The sequence below is a fragment of the Xiphias gladius genome, chromosome 2, assembly GCF_016859285.1.
Source record: "Xiphias gladius isolate SHS-SW01 ecotype Sanya breed wild chromosome 2, ASM1685928v1, whole genome shotgun sequence".
Taxonomy (NCBI): Eukaryota; Metazoa; Chordata; class Actinopteri; order Istiophoriformes; family Xiphiidae; genus Xiphias; species Xiphias gladius.
This window is the reverse complement of record NC_053401.1, coordinates 12,417,661-12,438,897: the sequence shown is the minus strand read 5'-3', so window position 1 is coordinate 12,438,897 and position 21,237 is coordinate 12,417,661. Positions and strand designations below refer to the sequence as shown.

The window sequence follows — 21,237 nt, the reverse complement described above, 5'->3', positions numbered from 1 at the left end:
GTGTCACTTCTCGGAAGAAAGAGGAGAAATTCTCCCACTCTCTGGGCCAAATGCGTCGTCAGGACCCTTTCTCAGATTCCGTACCTGATGGAAGAGACAGATTTGCGTAGTGTAAGATTCAAGTGTAAATATTTGCTCAAGCTGAAGAGGAATAGCAAGCAAGGGTATGGTTGCACGAGGAATGAGACAAAAGCTGGAGTTGGACTGAAGCTTTGCAAATAAAGTCTCTGTCTGTGTCTGTCTTTGCTTCATCAGGAAATACCTTTCTTTCCACTCAGCCTACACCTTAGTAGAAATCTTGGAGCCATCAGCGATCACTGATGACAGTAAATTTAGAGAGTGCAGACTTATCTGTCTCTCACTATCTTTCCACCACCCCACAACATAAACACTTAGTATCACTATCATCTTCCTTCCCAAAGCCATACATCTAAAGAATTACCAGCATATTACCAGGGCAATGACAGCCTTCCTCTCTGTTTCCGATCATGATAATAAGTAGTCGAGGTTCTCCCTCATTGGAAGATTGTGGCTGAAGGAAACAAGATCAGATAGCAGGTGTGTTGAAATGCAGGACACCAGCAATTTATGGGATGTCAAACACACGTGCTGGCAGCCTCACTCATGCGCCATTTAAGCTGCCTGCGCCGCCGCAGATCACAGCCAGGGCCGCAGTCGATATTGTAGCTTGGGGTGGCGTGACTCCTTCCGACCCAGTTGGTTTAGGACAAGCTGAGCCAGGGTCAGGTCTGGTACCCCTCAGGGAGAGGGTACAGGGCATGGAGAAGCTGTGGTATGCACACAGATACACAAATGTAGATACACACTAGCATACAGTCACACCCTCAGGTCCTGAATATTGTCACTGTGTGTCTCTCTTGAGTATTGAGTGTGTGCGTGTGTATGCATATGTGTGTGTCTCTATCTGTGACAGTTCCATCACCCCCACATTCAGATCTGCAGCTCGGTAGCCCACTCATCATTGCAGCCTGGCTGTGTTTCTAATTGACATTCTAATTGGCAGATTTGAATGCTGCCTTTAGATGGCTAATTAATTTATCTCACCGCTGTCATTAAGGTTAAAGCACCATCTGATCTCTGCGAATATACTTTGCATATATCTGCAATATCATTATGTGGCAGTTAGACATATTGCACAGATTTTATTTTAGAGTAGGGATGGAACAATATAGCACTGAGATTAAGCTGAATATGGGTTTTTTTATTGTTTGTGTATGAAATTCAAATTATGCTTTCCTTTTTTTTTTTCTTTTGGTATCAAGCTATGTTGTTTGATTTCTTTAATTTTTATTGTATCTTATTTTTATTGTATTAATGTTTTATACATTAGTAATCACATATAAGCGCATTAAAAACAAATTTCATTGGTTTGTTAATATCAAAGTAGCAGTTGTCCTTGGACTTCCACGGTAGTTTGCATTACATTCAGATATTATTAAAAATCCTTATATCCTTGTCTCATATATCTTCAAGTTTTCTGAGCATCCATCGCCGGTCCAAGAAAGAAAGCATAAAAAAAAAAAAAGAGAGAGAGAGATCCAGGCTCCATTAGAATGTTCATAAAATCGTAGTAAAGGCAATCAGACAGTCTTTCTCTGAATATTTTAAACATTGGGCATGTAAAATTTATGCCTAATTTGAATACTTATTAGCCGGCTGATCTCGGCTGCAGCCTTGAGTTTCTTATGCTGAGATTCATCACCGGATTGGATGTCACATTGTGCCAGTACCCCCCCCCCCCCCCCCCCCACCCCCAAAACCACCACTTTCCTCCCTCCCACTCCCTCTCCTTTTCTCTCTTTTTCACTCTCTTATTCTTTTCCTCTGTCTCTCTCCGTCACCCTCCACCCTCTCTGCTCCTTTCTCTTTCTCTCTCTCTCTCTGTGTTTTTCCTGTGTCTCTCTCCGTCGGTAGTGAGCGGTGTGGTGTTAAACAGGGGCCTGTTTGTTCACAAGCACGCCTTGTCCTGGCCTCTTCCCTATTTACTTGTGTCCCAGGCAGCTGTCGCCCTGCTCTGTGTAACTGCTCAGCCCTGTTTGTTCTCCCTGCCTGGATCCTGTTTATCCTGGCTGTAGACATCCTTTAAGGCCTGTCCTGTATCTGTCCCTCGTCAAACACACACACACACACACACACACACACACACACACACACACACACACACACACACACACACACAATGAAGGACATGTACACACTTCTATTAAAACTGGCCAAAGAATACACATAATACCCATGCGGGCTGGGCAAAATACACACACACACACACACACACACACACACACACACCAACAGTCATGATCATCATCTGTCCCTCTTTTGTTGCATGTGTGTGGATTATCTTTAGTTAGTTTGCTCTTGCACATGTAAAAAAAATTTTAAAAAGGAAGAGCTGTAAAAATTTTCTTATTATTGTTTAAGTGACAAAACTGCTGTTGAAATAGGAATGGAAATAATGACGTTCCTCACAGGTTTTGAACGCAAACTTCCTCCATAGGGTAGTGATATTTACAGTATTTTTTATCATTTAAAATATTAATGGTCTTAAATTTTTATTTTATATATTGAAAATAATTATTTTCCTAATAGAGACAGCACAAAAGCCATAATTCTGGGGTGCATTTTGAGTTACCGTTTGTTAGGTCTGAGTGTCTTATTTATGGTGAGGGTGTAGACTGATGTTGGTGGGGCTCCTCTCTGGCCCAGTGAAGGTACAGAGCATTAAATGCAGGAGAAAATGATAAAACATTTATTACTGGAGAGAGAGGAGGTAATATGCATAATTTATGCTGTTTTTAGCACAATCATTAGTGATATTCGTGATAGATTTTTTTTTCCCTTTTCTTCCCTCCTTTTCTCCCCATCTCTCACCAGTTTTCCATATCTAATAAATACAACAGAATTAATTTCAATATCTTATATTTATTTACTGCTGTTTAAAAATTTTGTTTTGGATTCTAAATTTCCTACCACAAAGTTTGATTGCAGCTCAACATCTGGTTTCATTGTGTCCTGTTGAGAGCAACGATGATATTTTTCTTAAATGTTGCACAATAAATGAATATATAGTAGGTGTGAGTAAAGAAGAGGGGGGGGGAATCAAGCCAATAAATGACACATGAGCATCCTGCCTCTATGGAAGCCTTCGAGGCAGATTTTATTTAGCCACAGCAAAGATGACAAACCCATTATAGTGTTCATCACCAGCCTTGCACCATGTGATTTGGTGCCTCCTCCTATCCTCCTCCCCCCATCACCAAATTTTAATTTTGCATGATTAGCTTTGCATCATTAGCCAACTTCATTCAAATGCGACACTAAAAATCTGACAGCTTCAAGACATCAGATATTTTACTAGCATCCGCGCTTCTCTTTTTCTGTCTGTGGTGCCTGCCTGTCTAAAGTGTAATGGAAATATTAAGAAAACATATGCTCATTTATGAATTGCATATTGGTTTAAGCATATTTTTTGTTTTTGTTTCTTATAAATGTATTTTTATTAAAACAAAAAAAGTAATGACAAAATAATAAAACTTTATTTCGTAAAGCCGGATGCTTTAATGATTCATGCCCAAATTTTAGTGGATAAAAACATTTGCCATATTTAGGAACCCCTCCCATTTCAAAAAGCACCAGGACGTGCATCTCTTTGTATTGCTTCATTTACACAATGAATGCATAATTGCTCCTCCTGCACCCCCCCTTTCCTTTCCCCCCTCCCTCTTCTTTAAATGCTTTAATTTGCAGAGGGGGACTGAGGGCTTGATAATGGAAGCGTTAAAAAAAAAAAAAAATAGGAGGGAAGAAGGGGGGAATTGTAACAAGAAGAGCCCTAACCGGTGCCTCTTAATCACTTCTAGGTTTTAAATCATGATGATGCAGGAGTCGGCCACAGAGACAATAAGCAACAGTTCAATGAGTCAAAATGGAATGAGCACCCTAAGCAGCAGCCAATTAGAGGCTGGCAGTAGAGATGGGAGATCAAGCGCTGGTGACACGAGCAGCGAAGTAAGCACAGTCGAGCTGCTGCATCTGCAACAACAGCAGGTAAGTTGTGTTTCTCCCCCGTCTCGTCTCTCTGCCGCTCTCTCTCTCTTACTCTGTTTTCCCCTCTCTCTCCCACTCTGCTCTGCTCTGCTCTGCTCTCTTCCCAGGCAGCGCTGGGGTTTTCTAGGCAGGAGGCACAATGAAATATTATGTTGTATTTTTTACGTTTTTTTTTTTGTGTTGTTTAGTAGATGGAAAAAACATTGTTTATATAATAGCCTGCTTGTGTTGTTGTTAAATTTTCTCATTATTTTGTAGTTCTGTCGGCATGTTTTGCCTGAAGCTGTTGCCTGCAGAGTGATGAAAATGTTTTGCAGTGACAGTTTTAGTTTGTTAGAGATTTTGTAGAGTTTTTTGCTTTGGCATTTCAGTTTGTATTTATAGGGAGCTCGTTGCAGCCATATGAGGCCATGTGAGAGAGTTAGAGAGTGTGTGTGCGTATGTGTGTATGCATGCAAGACTGTGTGTGTGTGTGTGTGTGTGTGTGAGAGAGAGAGAGTGCACAAGAAAGAGAGAGAGATAGACAGAGAAAGGGAGAGAATGTGTGTGTTGGAGCTTCGTATGGAACCGTTTTGGTTGTGTGTGTGTGTGTGTGTGTGTGTGTGTGTGTGTGTGTGTGTGTGTGTGTGTGTGTGTGTGTGTGTGTGTGTGCATGTGCGTCTGTCATGGCAGTGCTGTATCCACCAGAGGGCCTCCTAATTCGGCACTAGTTGGAGGCTCACACACTGATACAGATGGTCTAACCAGAGACCCACCAGCAACAGAGAAACCTTTGACCATTTCACTTTTGAAAGACTGATTTGCATCCAGTCTCTTAATCTCACTTTTCCCCGTCTAGAAAATAATTTTGATTTTTTTTTTTTTTTTTCACCCCACTCTGAGAACACTTCTACTATGAGTGACTTGATGATATTGTTCCCTCCATGTTGGTTATTTATTGTAATGATTTAAGTGAATTGTTTCAGTTGAAGGCACCACTAACAAATCCCAAATATCTGATGCTCTGTTTTCAATCTCTTTAACATTTCCTACGTCAAAGTCATGTTTTATTGTACTGACTGATTCTTCTCAGTCAGAGCAAGTTGAGGGTGAATGAACTACAGTGGGGGTGTTGGAGGTGGTAGTTGGGGGGCATGAGTTGTGAAAGTCAGTCGCCAGCAGAGTAAAGGAGTCAAGTGTCTCTCGTGTCTTTTCATGGTGAATGATGGCTTTGACAGTTTGCCAAAAGAGCAGTGGGACATGAGGTCGGAGGGCCGTGCTGTGGGGTGGATGGGGACAACGCTGCGGGTTTGCAATGATGTGTGCTGTCCTTTTGGCTGGATGTGAATTTTCATGCAAGCGAATATTTGTGTGTGTTCATCCTTGTGTGTATTTTTGGTAGCAGCTGAAGCCCTGTGGTCAGTTTGGTCAGGGCAATACAATAGATGTCGATTTGTTTCAGTGTGTCTGCAACTGTGTGTGTGTGTGTGTGTGTTTGTGTGTATGCAGAGGAGGGGGTATTCAGTGTAGCAAAATGAAGCATGTCCTGCAAGCCCCCCAGCATCACTTCTTCCATCCCCCATACTCCGACCCCCTCCCAACACCCACCCAGCACAACACAATCCAAAGCACTACACCAGTATGTCCTGCTGGTGGCTGCAGCGGCATCATAGTACTGTGGTCTCAACCCCCATTTATCCCCACTCTGCCACTCTTCCCAGATACACACACCTGATTGGGGTTGATTCTCTCCTTCTCTTTGTCATTACTCTTTTACATTTGAAGGTGTGGGTAGAGGACTGCCTTCTATCTACACTGATACTCTGCAGATAGAGTGTAAAATAGAAAGAGATAGAGAGCAGGACAATAAGATACTGTTAAACTGTTGTACCATAGGACTCCACTGCAGGTTGCAGTGAACATTTACATGGCTGTTGTCTTAGAAAGGGTTGCAGAAGGAATTTGTTAAAAATCTTTTTTTAAATTTTTGATTACATATATATGCATGTGTGTGTGTGTGTGTGTGTGTGTGTGTGTGTGTGTGTGTGTGTGTGTGTGTGTGTGTGTGTATGTATATGTATGTGTGTGTTTGTATGTATGTGTATGTGTGTGTTTGTATGTATGTGTGTATGTGTATATATATATATATATATATATATATATATATATATATATATATATATATATATAGTTTTAAAACAACTGAGAAATACTTGTGACCTTTATTTATTTGAAAATTGTCTAGATCTGAACAATGGATTTAGAGATCTAATATGAGACTAAATTACCAAGATCAGTCTAATTGAAATAAGTAGAGAAAAGTTTCTGTGTATAAATGTAAACTCAATAAGTGATATAAATAAACAATGAATGCAGTACTGTTTCAAAAAAAAAAAAAGAAAAAAAAAAGACCACAGCAATTAGAGAGAAAAGTGATGTGAGCATAAAGTGTCCAGTTAAGTCCCTGAGATGGACGTATGGCTAAGAGCATGTGGTAGTGGTGGGTGGGTTGTGGGGTGTATGACAGTGTGCACCTTGTAAAGGGGCCAGCCCGAGCCTTCTCCCAACCCAGAGACAGACGCATTGAAATGAGCAGTCCAGCTAACAGGTCTCTGGAGGCTTTTTAAAAGAGGGGCCCTGTGCTGTTAACTTCACACACACGTCCTGTGGCCTGCTCACGCCGCATCTCTTTGCAGAAAGAGCGCAGTCCAAAGCAGAAGACGAAAGATGAATTTTTTTTTTTTTTAAATAGATTTGTCAGCGCAGACCAGTGCTGTTTTGCAATTGCTAGCGTGTTTATCTGAAGGTATTTTGATGTTGGCAGGTGTGTGTAAGTGAATGACAGCTTGCATTTGTGTGTGTGTGAAGCATGGATATTGTATGATCATATATGCATTTGTCGATCCATGCAAGTACTTTTTTTCTTTTCTTTTCTTTTTTTTTTTGCACCTATGTGCAGTAAAAAATTCCAGTCCATGTCTGCTCGGAGTGCATTTTAAAGGAAGGCTGTTGGGTTTAATTTTCAACCCATATTTGGAATGACATTGAGTGGTCCATTGGGTATAGAAGCTCCAGTCTCTCATCACGCTGCTGGGGGGATGATTAATAATAAGCACTGATGAATTCTCCACTGTCACTGTGGGTTGTGCCATTACCTAGCAGCTCCAAAATACCACCTGCAGCTATAATTAGAAAAGCAGCATCTTAAGGTCTCTCGCCTTAGATACGGCCAAAGGCTTATAGAACACAGATCAAAACTAAGTTACACTGGAGCAATGTTTTCCATATTCAAATATTGATAGTTGAGTTTTTTCCACCAACTAGACAAATCATTCTCTAGTTTTTATTTGATCACAAATCCTGTGTGTAATCTGTACTAATTTCAATGTGAAAGTGACACACACCGTTATCCATGTATCTGAATAAAAACCATTGTGTCACAATTGAATTTCCAGCCCCTAATTTCTGTCAGGGTTTCATCACCCCATTCCCAAGGTTGTCTAAATAGACCTAATTTGATTTGAGATCACAGATTAGATACCCACTGTATCTGATTGCAATTTGCCAGCTGCAGATATGTATCAGAGCAAATGATGAATGTTGCACAACCCTAATTACTATGCTAAAATGATCACTGTGAAAGCTCCCATGTCAAAAAAAAAGAGAAAAAAAATGTGCTGATCTTATATTACCAGTCAATTTATCATTGGCCCTAGTCATTTCTATGTTTTAATATTGTATGCTGCTGTGTATGTACATGGGACCCGTGCATTGATCTTTGGATCTATACCATAATGTCCATAATGAGCCTGTTAGTTGATTACAGTGGTCTGTAGACTTAATCCTGCCAGGGTTATCAGTGCGATTGATGAGCCAATACTCAGGACTACTGCCCCCTCTAAATGGACTCACCACTGTAGGAAGTGTATTGATATTCAGAGCAAGATGGAGCCTGGCTTATGTATTGTGGTCGGGTCAGTCGTTTTTACCAAAGACGTTTGGATAGCTGTGGGGACAACCTTCTGTTACTGCAGCTTACTTCTCATCTAGATTCAAATATAATTGGAAAATGCCAGCTTCAGAGATTAAAAATGATTGTAACGCCTGTTGTTTCACAAACAACAACAAAAAGACTTGTGGTTGCTTTTTATTTTTTAAGTGAAATGTTTTTTTTCTTGTTTGTGAGGACAAATGTTAATTTACTTTTGTACAAAAATGCAGTTTATAAGGGACTGTGGCAGAAGTCTACATGTTGGTAAACAGGTTAGGTATGCATTTTAGTGTTTTCCTGAGGCACATGATACAGCAAAATGCAAACGATCCAACCCCATTTAAATGACTGCAGCATTTTGACATAAAGTACAATAAGTGCACCAAGGTGCCATCTTTCTTCTAGGCTAACCCTGTCACTACATGAGAGCTAGGCAGTGGTCCAACTTGAGAGCGACAGCAATTAACCTGCATTCCCAGCTGTTTAGCTGGAGGAAATAGAAGGGATGAGAAATCTGACAGCAAGTGATGGGTAATATTTAGGGTTTAGGGGCAAATTAAATTCTCCCCAAAATGAAAGTCTTCAGGGAGAAAGTTACCCCACAGACAAAGCAAAAAATGACAGTGTGTGTGTGTGTATGTGTTTGCAAGCTGATTTGACAGACATGTGAGCTCACCTCCCCCTTATAATGAATCAAGTTTGTTGTTTAGTGTAGGTAAATACGCACACTCTTTAAAATACGGACACACAGCGTTCACCTACCATCACCTCCCACAAACAAGCGTCAAGCATTTTTCTTTCTCTGCCCTTCACCTGCCTCTCTGTCTTCCTCTCGTAGCGTATTTGAGAAGACACACACACACACACACACACACACACACACACACACACACACACACACCTAAGATGCAAATCTGGGCTTTGCCCTTGAGCATAATTTAAAGGCCTAATCACCCAGGCTGTCCCTTTGGATGGAAAAGGGAAGGAGGGAGGGAGGATGGTGTCTCTCATTTGCACCCTTACACAAAGAAGCTCATTAGGTTTATCTTTCAGGCCTGAGATTGCCCCACTCAACTGTGTAAATAAGACACTGGCCCTGGCCTGATGCATCAATCACCTCTCAGGACAGGAGAAAGACCTCTGCTGAAATATGAACGATTTCATAAAGGAGCCTTTTGTTAACCATCATCATCTGTGTGAAGATAACGTTTTTCTGTAAAGGCTGGAGAAGCATAAGGGAAGCAGCGTGTACTGTATGTCTTTGTAAAGTTATTTCCCCCTTCATTGAAAAGAGCTCTTTGCTGGCAGTCCTTGTCTCTGACTTATTTACAATGAAAGCCATCTTTTCTTTTATTTCAAGCCTGGTTATTGTCAGACAGTCCCTACAGAATAGTCCATACAGGCCTGTGACATATAGGCCTATAGTTTCCACCATTGCGATGACACTAAAGATATAGGGTGTGAATGACAGCATAGCTGCTGTTTGCTCACCCTTCCCCAGACAAAACACAGTATTATTCTATTATCTATCTAGACGCAACCTCTTCCTCCTCCTCTCCCTCTGTCTCCACTTCTCCTCCTTTTTTTCCCTCTGTCTCATTCTTCAGCTCCTTGAAACCTGGGCTGTCCATCTATGTTTAAGACACATTACATGTGGCCTCCTGGAATTTACAGTCGCGTTCTCCCAGTAACTCCATTTCGTGCAGGAGTCCCCTGAGAGCATGGCGAAATGTCAAGCTGCAAGCCTTGAAAGAAAGACGAGGATAAAGGCACAGTAAGTGAAGGGGAGAGCGAGTGATGGAGGAATTGAGAAGAGAGGATGAGATAGATAGACAGTGAAATCTGCTGGAAATAAACGCTTATGGGTATTTTATGCTCAAGCAGTTGGGAGCTGTGATGAAGGCAGGTCGAGGGTGGCACAGGTAGAAAAACAGATCATACTCTGTCTGTCTGTGTGTGTGTGTGTGTGTGTGTGTGTGTGTGTGTGTGTGTGTGTGTGTGTGTGTGTGTGTGTGTGTGTGTGTGTGTGTGTGTGTGTGTGTGTGTGTGTGAATGAGCACGTGCATACTTGTGTGTGTATACAGAGTATTAGATCACGGCTACAGAGGTCACTTGCTGTGACAAGCTTTTTTGCTCTCAAGAAATCAAATATGAAGTAATACAGAAACCACATATAGCCCACATTAACATTTTCCTATATTTTAATGGCAATGGTAAATGTATTAAATGGAAGTCAGTTGACATTCAGTCGAGATTAGGCCTTTTGTTTGACCTGACACATTTTTTTTCTTTTTCTTTTCCTTTTTTCTTGTATAGCACATTAGCCCAGTGATAAAGGAACTGGGCCAGGGTTAACCACCTCAGTATAAATAAGAGGCAGTCATTCAGTAGCACACAGTGTGGCCAATAATCCTGCAGTCTCTAGCCAACCTAGCGCAGGCCAGGATCAATGGCCACTTCACAACTCATTTCCTTTTACGCCTCCCTAACTGCCCCGCTCCAGCTCTGGGAAATAAATGGCACTGGATCTATAAGTCAACTCACACAAGCACAAACACATATACAGGCATGCATACACACTCATACAAACACACTCACACAAACTCTGAAGGAACGGAACAATTGCTTCAGCTCAGTACCCTCTACAATAATTTATTTGCAAACTGTCGTGGTGGTGAATGGCGCATCATCTTTCGTGGCCTCACAATCGAAAACAGGCATTCTGTCATTGTTTGTTGCCATTCCCCTGTCGTTGGCTTAAACAGAGTACCAGTCATTAATATGTCTGGGTGGAGTGTTACTGTCACACACAGCCTGAATACATACATGTAAATGGCTCTGTTTTGCTCTAATGTAGAGTTAACAGGAGGATGGAGAAAACATGTGTGGTGGGGTGCTTTCCGATGCATACAAGGTAACGCATTGCTGCCTGCTTTTTCTGTAAATGGTTCCCTTCCCCCCAAAAAAGGCAAGTAGCTTATAGTCATTTGATAGGCCACGACACCGCTATCCATTTAACAGAGCTTAAAAATCCTACATATGCATATGCCGGGGTGTCTTAAGCTGACAACCAAAAGACAGGATTTGCTAGAAGGCAGCTTTGGAGTGTTGTGAATTTAACAAGCATGTCTCGTATTACAGTTCCTCTCCGCTTTAGCCATGAATAGTAACAAATCAGACTCTGAAACGCATGCCCAATGGTTTGTTGTGTATACCCCCCTCCCCTTCTCTAACTAATATTAAAATGACTTCAAATCTGGTTAAGAAGATGACTAGCAAGACGTAGTAGCATCTTTAATGTCACTGGTGCTGTCTTTCTCTAATGCGAGCCCAGAATCTCTGCTAACAGATTCCAGGTATCATCTTTTTATGTTCACTTGTTAACACTCTCTGCTGCTCCGATTACCTTCATCCCTGACCCATTTTTGAATATATAAATGGCTCTATCCTTCTCCCAAGTTGTTTGTAGATGTAATGCAACCAGGCTGCAAGGGGAGATGCTCTTTATGCATTGCCTCCAAACACTGTATACATATGTAGTAGAGCCAGACGGGCTCTCAGCCCTCTCCTCCTCACAGCTTTTCATACAAATGCAGTAAATAAGCTCAGGCCGTGGGGAATTGAAGGCTCCAAACAGACAAACTGACTGACATGTCACTTAGCGCTGGCTTTGCTTCTCTTCACTGCAGGTTTTTAAACTGAAGCTGCTGGATTTTATAGTGTATCAGTCAAGGTAAGGTCCTCCATTTGCTGTCAAGGTGGACTGACATCTGTATCACTGACAACTTTACAATAATGTCAGACATATTATTTACTATTTTTTTATATATGTGCAAATAGAAAAAAAACAGTTCAGTATATAGTCAATTCCGTTGAGAAGGTAAGGTGAACATTTGTTTTGGGCAGTTACAGAGAATAAGATGTACTCTAGTCTGAAGTTAATGATGTAAGTCACACTAGGAATTCATCGCAGGAGAGATAGACAGGCCCGCCTCTCTCCAGCCTATGTTCCCGCTCAAACAGCCTGCCATTCCTCATCAGGACCTAACCACTGCTTATTTACCCACACTCGGGGACTTAACTCGCACGAACTGATCAGTGATAGCACTGGAAAGCTGCTTGTTCCATCCTGATAAAAGTGACGCCCATGAGCATATGCAGAACATGCTTTGTGGGCTAGGCGCAGCACTTCAAGCTTGACTAGACACTAAGCTGATACTGCTTTCACGCTTGAGTCCATGGTGCAGAATATTCCAATAGAAACCCAGAGATTTGATTGTTTCTGCATATGCATTTATCAGAAGTTTACAAGATAAATATACATTAGCCAGGTGGCTTGACCATGCGTGTTATTATTTCAGCGATGCTATTCTTCATGCATTCCTTTTCACCTTTTTGGTCTTCATCATCCAATTCAATAGGAATCAGATAATCACAATTTGCTCCAAACTTCAAATGGATTTGGAGTTTTTTGGCATCATTAGTCTTTCCCAGAAGTTCTGTTACAGCAAGGAAATAGTTATTTGGTGGCAGAAATTTTAAATGTGTGAGAAAGGAATCCCTTTCCAAATCTTTGGAAACTTCTTGTTTTTTTTCTTTGTGCTCTTTCCATATGCTTTGTGTCATCTATCAGTGTGTGTACCCACTTTTGAGGTCTCTACAATATGTGTAAAATAACCCCCATCCCCCTCTTGGTTTAGTCCTTGCCTAATTTTGTAATGCCTTCACCCTACTCCTAAATGAGATGTCATTTATCTTTCATACAAATTTCAACTAGAGATTTTATTTTTTTAATAACCACTGTAATTGTTCTGTCCTCGTATGGAGTGCTATGAAGGGAGTGATCATGCTTTTGGCACATTTATCAAAGACCCAAGAAAAAAAATTGTGGAAAGGAGGCCCTTTTCTCACATAGCCGGACTAAGTGTGCAACAGAGTGATAAATTTTCTTGTTAGGAGAAATTACACCCACTAACTTGAGCTACTTCAGCATGAAATTGAAAAAGAAGCATTTCTTGTGAATTTCCATTCTAGATTCAATGAAAGATGTAGATTAGCCCTTTGGAAAAGGTGGTGAATAAGAATGAAACTAAAGAAGTATGACTCTGCTCACGCTTGCTTGTTCTTAGAAGCGTGATATAGGATGCTGTTGGAAAAGGCTTTGTTTATGGAAGTAAGGCTCAGTCAGGCTTGTTGCAGATTAAGAAAAAAAATGTTTAACATCTATCTCTCTCTCTTTTCTTCTCTCTGAATGTGTGTGTTTTTGTGTATGTGGTATACATTTATGTATTCCCACACAAACCTTATGCATTTTTACATTCTTATCACAGAGACTCTCCAAGCTTCTTTGCCTAACCTTACCCCAGTCACAGTCTGTGCCCGCGATAGGTCCCTCTCTCCATCTCTTTCTCCTGTTTCACACACAGACACACACATACACACACAATGACTAACACACAAACACATTTCACTAGTCCCAGCTCAGTCTAGCATCCTGTTCTGGTGAGGGTGGTGGTGGCGGGGTGGAACACTGATTGATAGACACCAGGTGTCAGAGTGGAAGGCAGATAACTATATCTTCTACAGCTCACTTAAAGGTCAGACACACATTGCTGTAATTGGAATATTCACGAGACAACCACCGAGGTACAATGCAGTGGAGGAAGAAGAAGGAGGAGCAGGGGATAAGATAGGTGTTACATAAGCAAAAAGATTTAAAGAGGAGAAGGGGAGTGAATGTGATCCATGGCCCTTCCACAGGCAGATGTAGTCACTATTGAGTTGATCTTTTGGCGGGGGGGTATTCATTGAAAGATACATCACCCTAAATGGAGCGCAACCTCACTGAGGAGACTGGGGGCTAACGGCAAGACAGAGTAGTCCCATAAACTTGTGTATGTAATGACCACTAAATGTCTGTCCAGACTTGCTTTAGTGGCAGGAAACAAGAATCAATCAAGTTTTATCCTCTCAACTGATATCAGAAAGGTTGAAAAAAAAAAAAAAAACATCATGATAAAAAAATGTCTGAAAAATGAACACACTGTAAAATGTGCTGTTTACAATATGTACAAATATATGTTTTGTCAAGTGTATGTCACTAAAGCTGCAGGCCAAATTCAGGGTTAGCCATGGAGTGGGTGAGGTGAGTTCTTAAGGGTGCTCTCTCATCGACCCCAGAACAGGGTAACACTTATACTCAGCACTTAACCTCAGCTCTGCAGGATGAGACATACTGACACTCATACTATTGACCTGCAACTGCAGAGCTCCCAAGACGAGGTCTTATACACATGCACTAAACATGCATGCAGGCTTGGGTTGCTTGTGTCAAGGCATAGGCAGACCCAAACAGGGTGGATTTTAGATGAGATCAGCTCCTTTTTAGTCAATTTATGTTGGCGTAAAGATGGATGGCAGTGCCACTCACTAGCTTTCCTGTTTTTCCTAATCCTTGTTTTGTGTTCCTGTGTAGATGATGTGTATATGTGCTGTGTATCTGCTATGTTTGTTTTTATCAGTGGCTTAATGCAGGGTAGATGCCTTTAATTGCAGTTTACCTACACAGGATGCAGCAGCTGAGATGAGCCTATGGCTTACCCAACCTTTTATTTGCCAGTCTTTGTTTGTGCGTGTCTTATGTACAGTGCACATATTTCATCCATTTAACAGCATCTATTGGTATTGGCGTTCTGCACAAAACTGGCTCTTCTGCGGCAGCTGCTCGCTCTCTGGTGCCACAGTCAGATTACTAGTTGCCTCTGGCCATGTTTTTGGAGTGAGAGCCTCTTAATAAGGCCTTGTCAACAAAGACAGACACAAGATCCATGGAAAAAAAACTTCATTCTGTGTCTGATCCTCTGACAAGAATGATGACAATAACCCCTAGTTTGCAATGAAATACAGCTGTGTTTAAGTCCACTGAATAGCTACAGTTGGCATATAGTTGTTTGCATACTTATAGTGTCATAATGTCATAAAGATAGCATGTTACAGAGTGCTTCTGTAGCATATCAGCCTTACTTAATTTGTAAGTGTTAATATAATTAGCATACTAGCTTCTAAGCAACTAGATCTAAGCAACTGAAGTCTTCTTCCAGTCCTACAATTCCGTTTTTTCCACTGTGCTCAGCCTCATTTCCAAATGAACTATGGCTGGCTTGAATGCAACATTTCATATCAGGTATTCATCCAGCTGTGTGACCTCTACTCGCCTGGAACTGTGAAAAGGATAGGGATCATAATCACTTGAAGAGGAAATCAAGTGCTACATTAGGAGAAAGAGTGCGTAATACAGAGACAATGTGTATGTTAGTGTTTTTTGTGTGGCTGCAAGGTTGGGGGCTGCACAGTTGAACACTCATACCTCATGCCAGCTTTGCTTTTGCAAAGAGAACACTTGACCTCACACAAAAACACTGTCCTCCTCAAATAAACGCACACACCTCTCTCTTCGTCCGACTACACAAAAAACTTCCCCTGTCTCTTCCCTTCTCCTTCTGTCTGTCTCTATTTTTCTTCCTCTCTGTCTCTTTGTGATTGTATATTGTGGAGGTTCTCAGTTGTCGGGCGCTAAAGGACTTCCCTAAGAGCAGCATTAGATAAAAGAGCTTTGCTGAAAGGGCCTGCCGTCACTTTACTAAATGTAGCAATACAACACAGGTCAAAGTAAAGACTTGCTGAAGCCAGCAGCAGAAGCAGAGAGCCAGGGAGGCAAGTGCATTGTTGGGGAAAATTTAATTTCATAAGTAATGAAGAATAGAAGAGATGTACTGAGAAAATGGACAGAAGAATGTCCAAAGAACAGAACCAGTTATGACATTTGTAAGACAGAGTGCTAATAAGGATTTATATAGTCATGCCAATTCTAAGGTTCTTTTAATTCTGTATTTGAGTATGGTCAGTTTTATGATCCAACTTTCAAACCTGATAAAAATAGTCAAAACACAATTTTTTTTTTCCAATAAGAGAAGGCAGTCTTATTTTAGATTCCATTTCAGTTTTGGGGGTTCTGTGTTCTAGTTGAGCTGAAAGTTAGCTGAAAATTATTATTCTCCCTCACTAGGAAAGATATGTCATTGTATTTGTACAGAATATTCAAGGTGATAACAGCAGGAGGTAGGATGTTAGCGGTTGCAGTGAACGACGGCAGGCCATGCTCACTGTTATTGCTGGCACGGCCTCCCAGCGTCACAGCAGACGCATACATATTGGTGCATATGCACTCTTCAAATCTCTCTCACAGACATAAACACACACTTTATCTGTGATGGGCAAAACAGACCCTTGTTTTGTCTTCATTAGAGGAAAAATAAATGTGAGGTTAGACAATACAGTTAGACATCCCCAAACCCCTCCTACTACCACCACTCTTCTCTCCTATACAAGCTTTCTTACTGGGGTAGGAGCGAACAAATTCATCTTGTCAATCCTCCTGGGAGGGTGTAGCTATGCAGCTCTGTTTACTGTGGCAGAAAGTTAATATAAATTTTCATCAGTGGGGGAAGTTTACACATATGATTCTATTTGTCCTTCATTATTAGCACCTGAGTCTGGGGCTGGGTAGAAATAATTGTCTACAGACACAGGCCAAATAGATGCAAGAGAAAGGCAAATAAGCACACCCCAAAATAATTTGATGCTTGTGTGTTACAATCCTCCACCCTAGGAATTTTTAATCTAGAGAATCAATAAACAAGGGGCTAGAGAGGAGGGGGGCAGTCAGAAAGATGAGAGGAAGAAACGAATAATGTGATATTAGCATGTGGAGAGCGGGAGGGAGGGGAGAGAGGTGAGAGAGAAAGAAGTTGAGTTGAATTCAAAGTGCAGCGAAAAGGTGGAAAGGAGTTGAAGAGAGTAAGCGATCAATATGCAAGGTTTAGAAAAAATAGACCAACACAAAAGATGAGCACAGGACAGAGTGCATTTTCATTTTTTGGATCAAGCACTTTATATATAGAGAAAGAGGAAGCTGAAGTAGCTGAAAACACTGGGATAGAGATAGCAGAGTGGGACACAGAAGCCCATTGTTCTGCAGGATAGTTTTACCTCCGTCCTGAGGTCCAAGCAGATTCTCCATGGACCTCCCCCTCCCTTTCTTTCCCTCCCTTGTTCACTGCAGACTGTTGATTTATTGAGTCATACATTAAAATGCTCATTACTCCTACATACCTTCCCTCTTTCTTTCTGTTTAGTTTCTCTTTTTCTTTCTAGTTTCTCATGTAAGCAACATCTGAGAGATCACTCATAGATTTCTTTTGGGACTTTGTAAGACTGCATATTGGTTGCCCGCTTGCCACCATCCTATCAGTTATTGGAACCAGATGATCCATCTTTGGTCAAATAGGGAGGGAGCCTGGGAAGAGCTGAGGAGTGCAGATTTTCCTATACACTTGTCAGCCAAGCAAATATACCCTGAAATGTAACCTTCTTTAGGCCTAAATATTTTTGGTTGTGCACCATGAGGCACTTTCACATTAGCTTCAGCTATCAGAAATACCACTTGCATTTGACAAGAAAAAATAAATCCAACCTTGTCACATTGCAACAGCCTTTTTGACAACTTTTGCAGTGTTTGCATTCCTGTATCGACTCCTTCTGCACTTCTGTGTCTGCAACTGCAGTCAATGAATTCATTGTTTTTTATTCTCTTCCCAAGTACAAAACCAAGCAAAGGTGACTGTATCCAAATGTGTATTATGCTCCATGGTTGGATTTGTGAAAGCAATAAGGGTAAAAATCTAAAGCCATTATCGAGGCACCAGCACGTCATCACCAGTTCTGACTTTTATGAAGGGATAGGAGTCTTTCTAGTCGTTTGGCCGAGTTACTTAAGTTGAATGGAATCAGTAGGAACAATAGAAACTCACACACATCAAGCATTGGCCCGATCACAACAGTTGTAGTAACCGCATTAATTTCAGTCAGTTTACCAATGTGTATTCAAAATTGTCAGGCATTATCACATACATTTCATTTCCAATCACCATTTCTTAGTTGTTCATTGTTCTCACCTGCACTGGAGGAATCATTGTTGCCCTTTGCTCCACCACCATCTCCAACACAGTGTTTACAAAACAAGCAAAGTTGTGGAGAAACACTAATGTCACGTTTCAGCTGTTATAGACACATACTCTATTATCAGTTGTGTGATTAAACTTCTGTTTCAGGACAGTTTCAGTGATATCAGCGCCACCCAGCTGCATGCCTTCTACTCTTGAGACTGTTTAGGGCGTCTGCTTTTCCATCGTTCCCTGGTCACGCCTTGCTTGTTTTCATAAACTCAGGCCCCACTTTTGTATTCAGATGTTGTATGGGACATCTTATCCATCTCCCCTTCTCTTCTCATTTGTGTATCCTCTCCAGCCAGCCCCTCCAAATCCGTATCCATCCATCCATCTGCCCTGAATCCACTTATATAAGAAGATAGGGTGTAAATATTTTGGTGTGGAGTGTCAGCGCGTATCTCCCCCGCCAGCGGGCAAGCAGCCTCAGTCCAATCAGCCATGTTTGTTTGTTCAGCTTAAACTGTTTGTGCCTTGTTTTTCATGGCATGTGACTCCCCCCAGCTTGATAAAGTGTCACACTTTTTCTTTTTGCCCCCCCCCCTCTTTTTTTCTGTGTTTCCTGGAAGCGAAGATAGATAAGCCTGGTGGTGCGTTGTGCGTGTGTGTGTGTGTGTGTGTGTATGTGTGTGTGTGTGTGTGTGTGCGCTTATGCACACAGCGGAGTGTGTGTGTGTGGAAGTTGTCGAAGCTGTCAGCATGACTGCAGTTGTTCTGGCCGACAGCCTAGTGTTGAACAGCAAGCCCTTTACTCCCTATAACAAACACACACATGCATATGCACAAAACATCTGTTCTGCACACCAGAGAAAGACTGTCATCATGATGCAGCCCATTTCTTGTTGATCAACAATTGATATGCTATGTTTACAGCTACTGAGTAGAACATGGGATCATCCTGTAAAGGCCACTGCGCTGTGAAGATGTACCTGTCGAGGGCAGCTTATTTCATACCTGTGTCATCTTTCCAGCATCTGCTATATCCCCTAATAACAACAACTCCCAACGTGATCTGAGCCAGGAAGTGATCTGCACTGTCCAAACACAATGTCACAGCCCCTCAGATATATCCAATTCCAATGTCATGGCTGCATATCATACAGTCTCCAGGTGGATTTGAAAGAGTGACATTCGTAGTGGATGGCTTATTTCTTGTTCGCACCCCACCTCCACCAGACACAATAAGCGATCTGGAGATTTGTAATGGTTTGGCCCAGTATTGCAGGGCCTGCTAATGTATTTCATGCTTATTTAAGATCTTTGCATGGTCCTTACAAAGGTGCATTGTGATATGTGTTCCTTATTACCCTGTTCAGTATAGACTCCAAACACTGGGACATGGGAGAGTGGAGGATAGTGGGAGGAAGGGATGAATGGATGGCTGATGTGGGTTTTTTTTAAGTTTCCTCTCTCGTCCCCTCTCTGTCAGTCTCTTCTCACTCTCTCCTTTTCTCCCTCTCCAGTGATCTCTGCATGCCTATTAATGTAGCAGAGGAATGCCTGTGTAAACATTCTTGTTTCTCAGTCCGTTTCGCATAATAGTTGCCTGTATCGCCTTTCTCCTGACCTCACTATCTGAAACCAATTACACCAGATCCATTTGGGCTGAATCTTATTTTCATAAGGATCCCCATGTCACGGTCTCAGTTGCTCTGTGTGTTATTTTCCCTCATCTTATTTTTTTTCCTCTTTTCCAACCTCAGTGATGGATATCAACATCAAATATGCCTCTGAGTGCCTTGTTATTTATATAGCAGGGCCTGGCTCTTTTTCTCTTTCTCACTCTCTTTTTCTGTCGGGCTTGTTCTCTCATTCTGAAGAATGTGTCACATTGTGCTGTTTATACAATGTGTGCATTAATAGACTGGGGATGTCATTTTTCTGTGCATAGCAACCCAGGTTAAATAGACGGTGCTTCTGCACTCGTCTGTGTTTTTGTCCGCTCCAGCAGCTCTTCAGCAAACTTTTGATGACTTTCCTTGGCATTTGGTGCTTTTTGTGCTTTGAGATGGGCTTCAGCTTGCCATCTATGTGGAGTAGGAAGTGGGTGGCACAAATTGGTGCTTTTTACTGTAATGGCTGAATATGGCTGAATACTCAGAGCCAGTGAAAGTAAAGGGACAGGACTTTTTTTTTTTTTTCTCCCTTACCTTTCACACTGTCACAGACTCTCAGAAAAAATGGCTAACCCCACTTCCACAACATGAATGGCTGCAACAAACTGTACCAAAGTCAACCTCATGCTGGTACTAGAGGGAAAGTCAGGGGATCACCAAAGTGAAGATTAAGAGTCATCATCTGGGGACCAAGAATTTCATAGCAATCCTTTCAAAAGTTGAGATAATTCAGTCTAGACCAAAGGAGAGGTGACAGACAGTTTCAGGCATGACAAACCACTCTGGAAAAGTTTGGCCGGTGTTGATAAGGTCTGTGTTATGTTTAGAGAAGTACTCCTTATGCAGTCTGAGCAGACTTCTTTTCTAATAAGCCTGGTGCAGTTGATCTCTCCGCTTCACCCCTCTGCGTCATCTCTCATACTTCCTCACCTCCCTCCATATTTACCTGGCATGGATATTGGAAGTGCAGTTAAAAACATCTCTTTCTTTGTACTCTTGACCGTGTGTAATATATTGAGTGGCTCTTATGACTTTGGGTATAACACAGCGAGTCATTATTGATTCACACATGGATAAACATTTCCTCCAGACAGCTACCTTGGGCTGCTCTCATCAAGCACCCTTCCCTCTAACTACAGTGTGCAGGATTCAGTAAGCCTTATAATTACTTTGATTCACCAATCATGGTGAGATTAATTAGGCCCTGAGTTTTAATTAGCAAAGTGATTGGCTGCATTCAAGCAATTTGTTTTGTCTTTTGTGTTCGGTTAAAGGAAGCAAAAGTCAAGCAATGTTTGATTTCCCATCCATTTCGAAAAGTCCACTAACCGCAAAGCTTCATGTGCCTGTGCATGCCTGCCTACTGCAGGTGCTGATGTGTAATTTAGTGTGTGCTACAAGCAACTTTTTGTATGTGCATGTGTGTGTGTTCTGAAGAAAGCCCATGGCTCATTTTATAGATGTCACAGTACACATACACACACACACACACTCTCACACATATAGACTGGTGGCAACT

General features: G+C 41.6%; 1 protein-coding gene across 1 annotated transcript in view; it reads left to right on the top strand.

Annotated features, from left to right (window-relative positions):
* Nucleotides 1-21,237, top strand: part of foxp2 (forkhead box P2) — a 104,585-nt gene that overhangs the window by 39,478 nt on the left and 43,870 nt on the right. The window contains exon 4 of the mRNA XM_040152158.1: nt 3,882-4,068. Coding sequence (XP_040008092.1) covers nt 3,892-4,068 — 177 coding nt within the window. The 5' untranslated portion in view covers nt 3,882-3,891. The remainder of the gene's footprint in view (nt 1-3,881; nt 4,069-21,237) is intronic.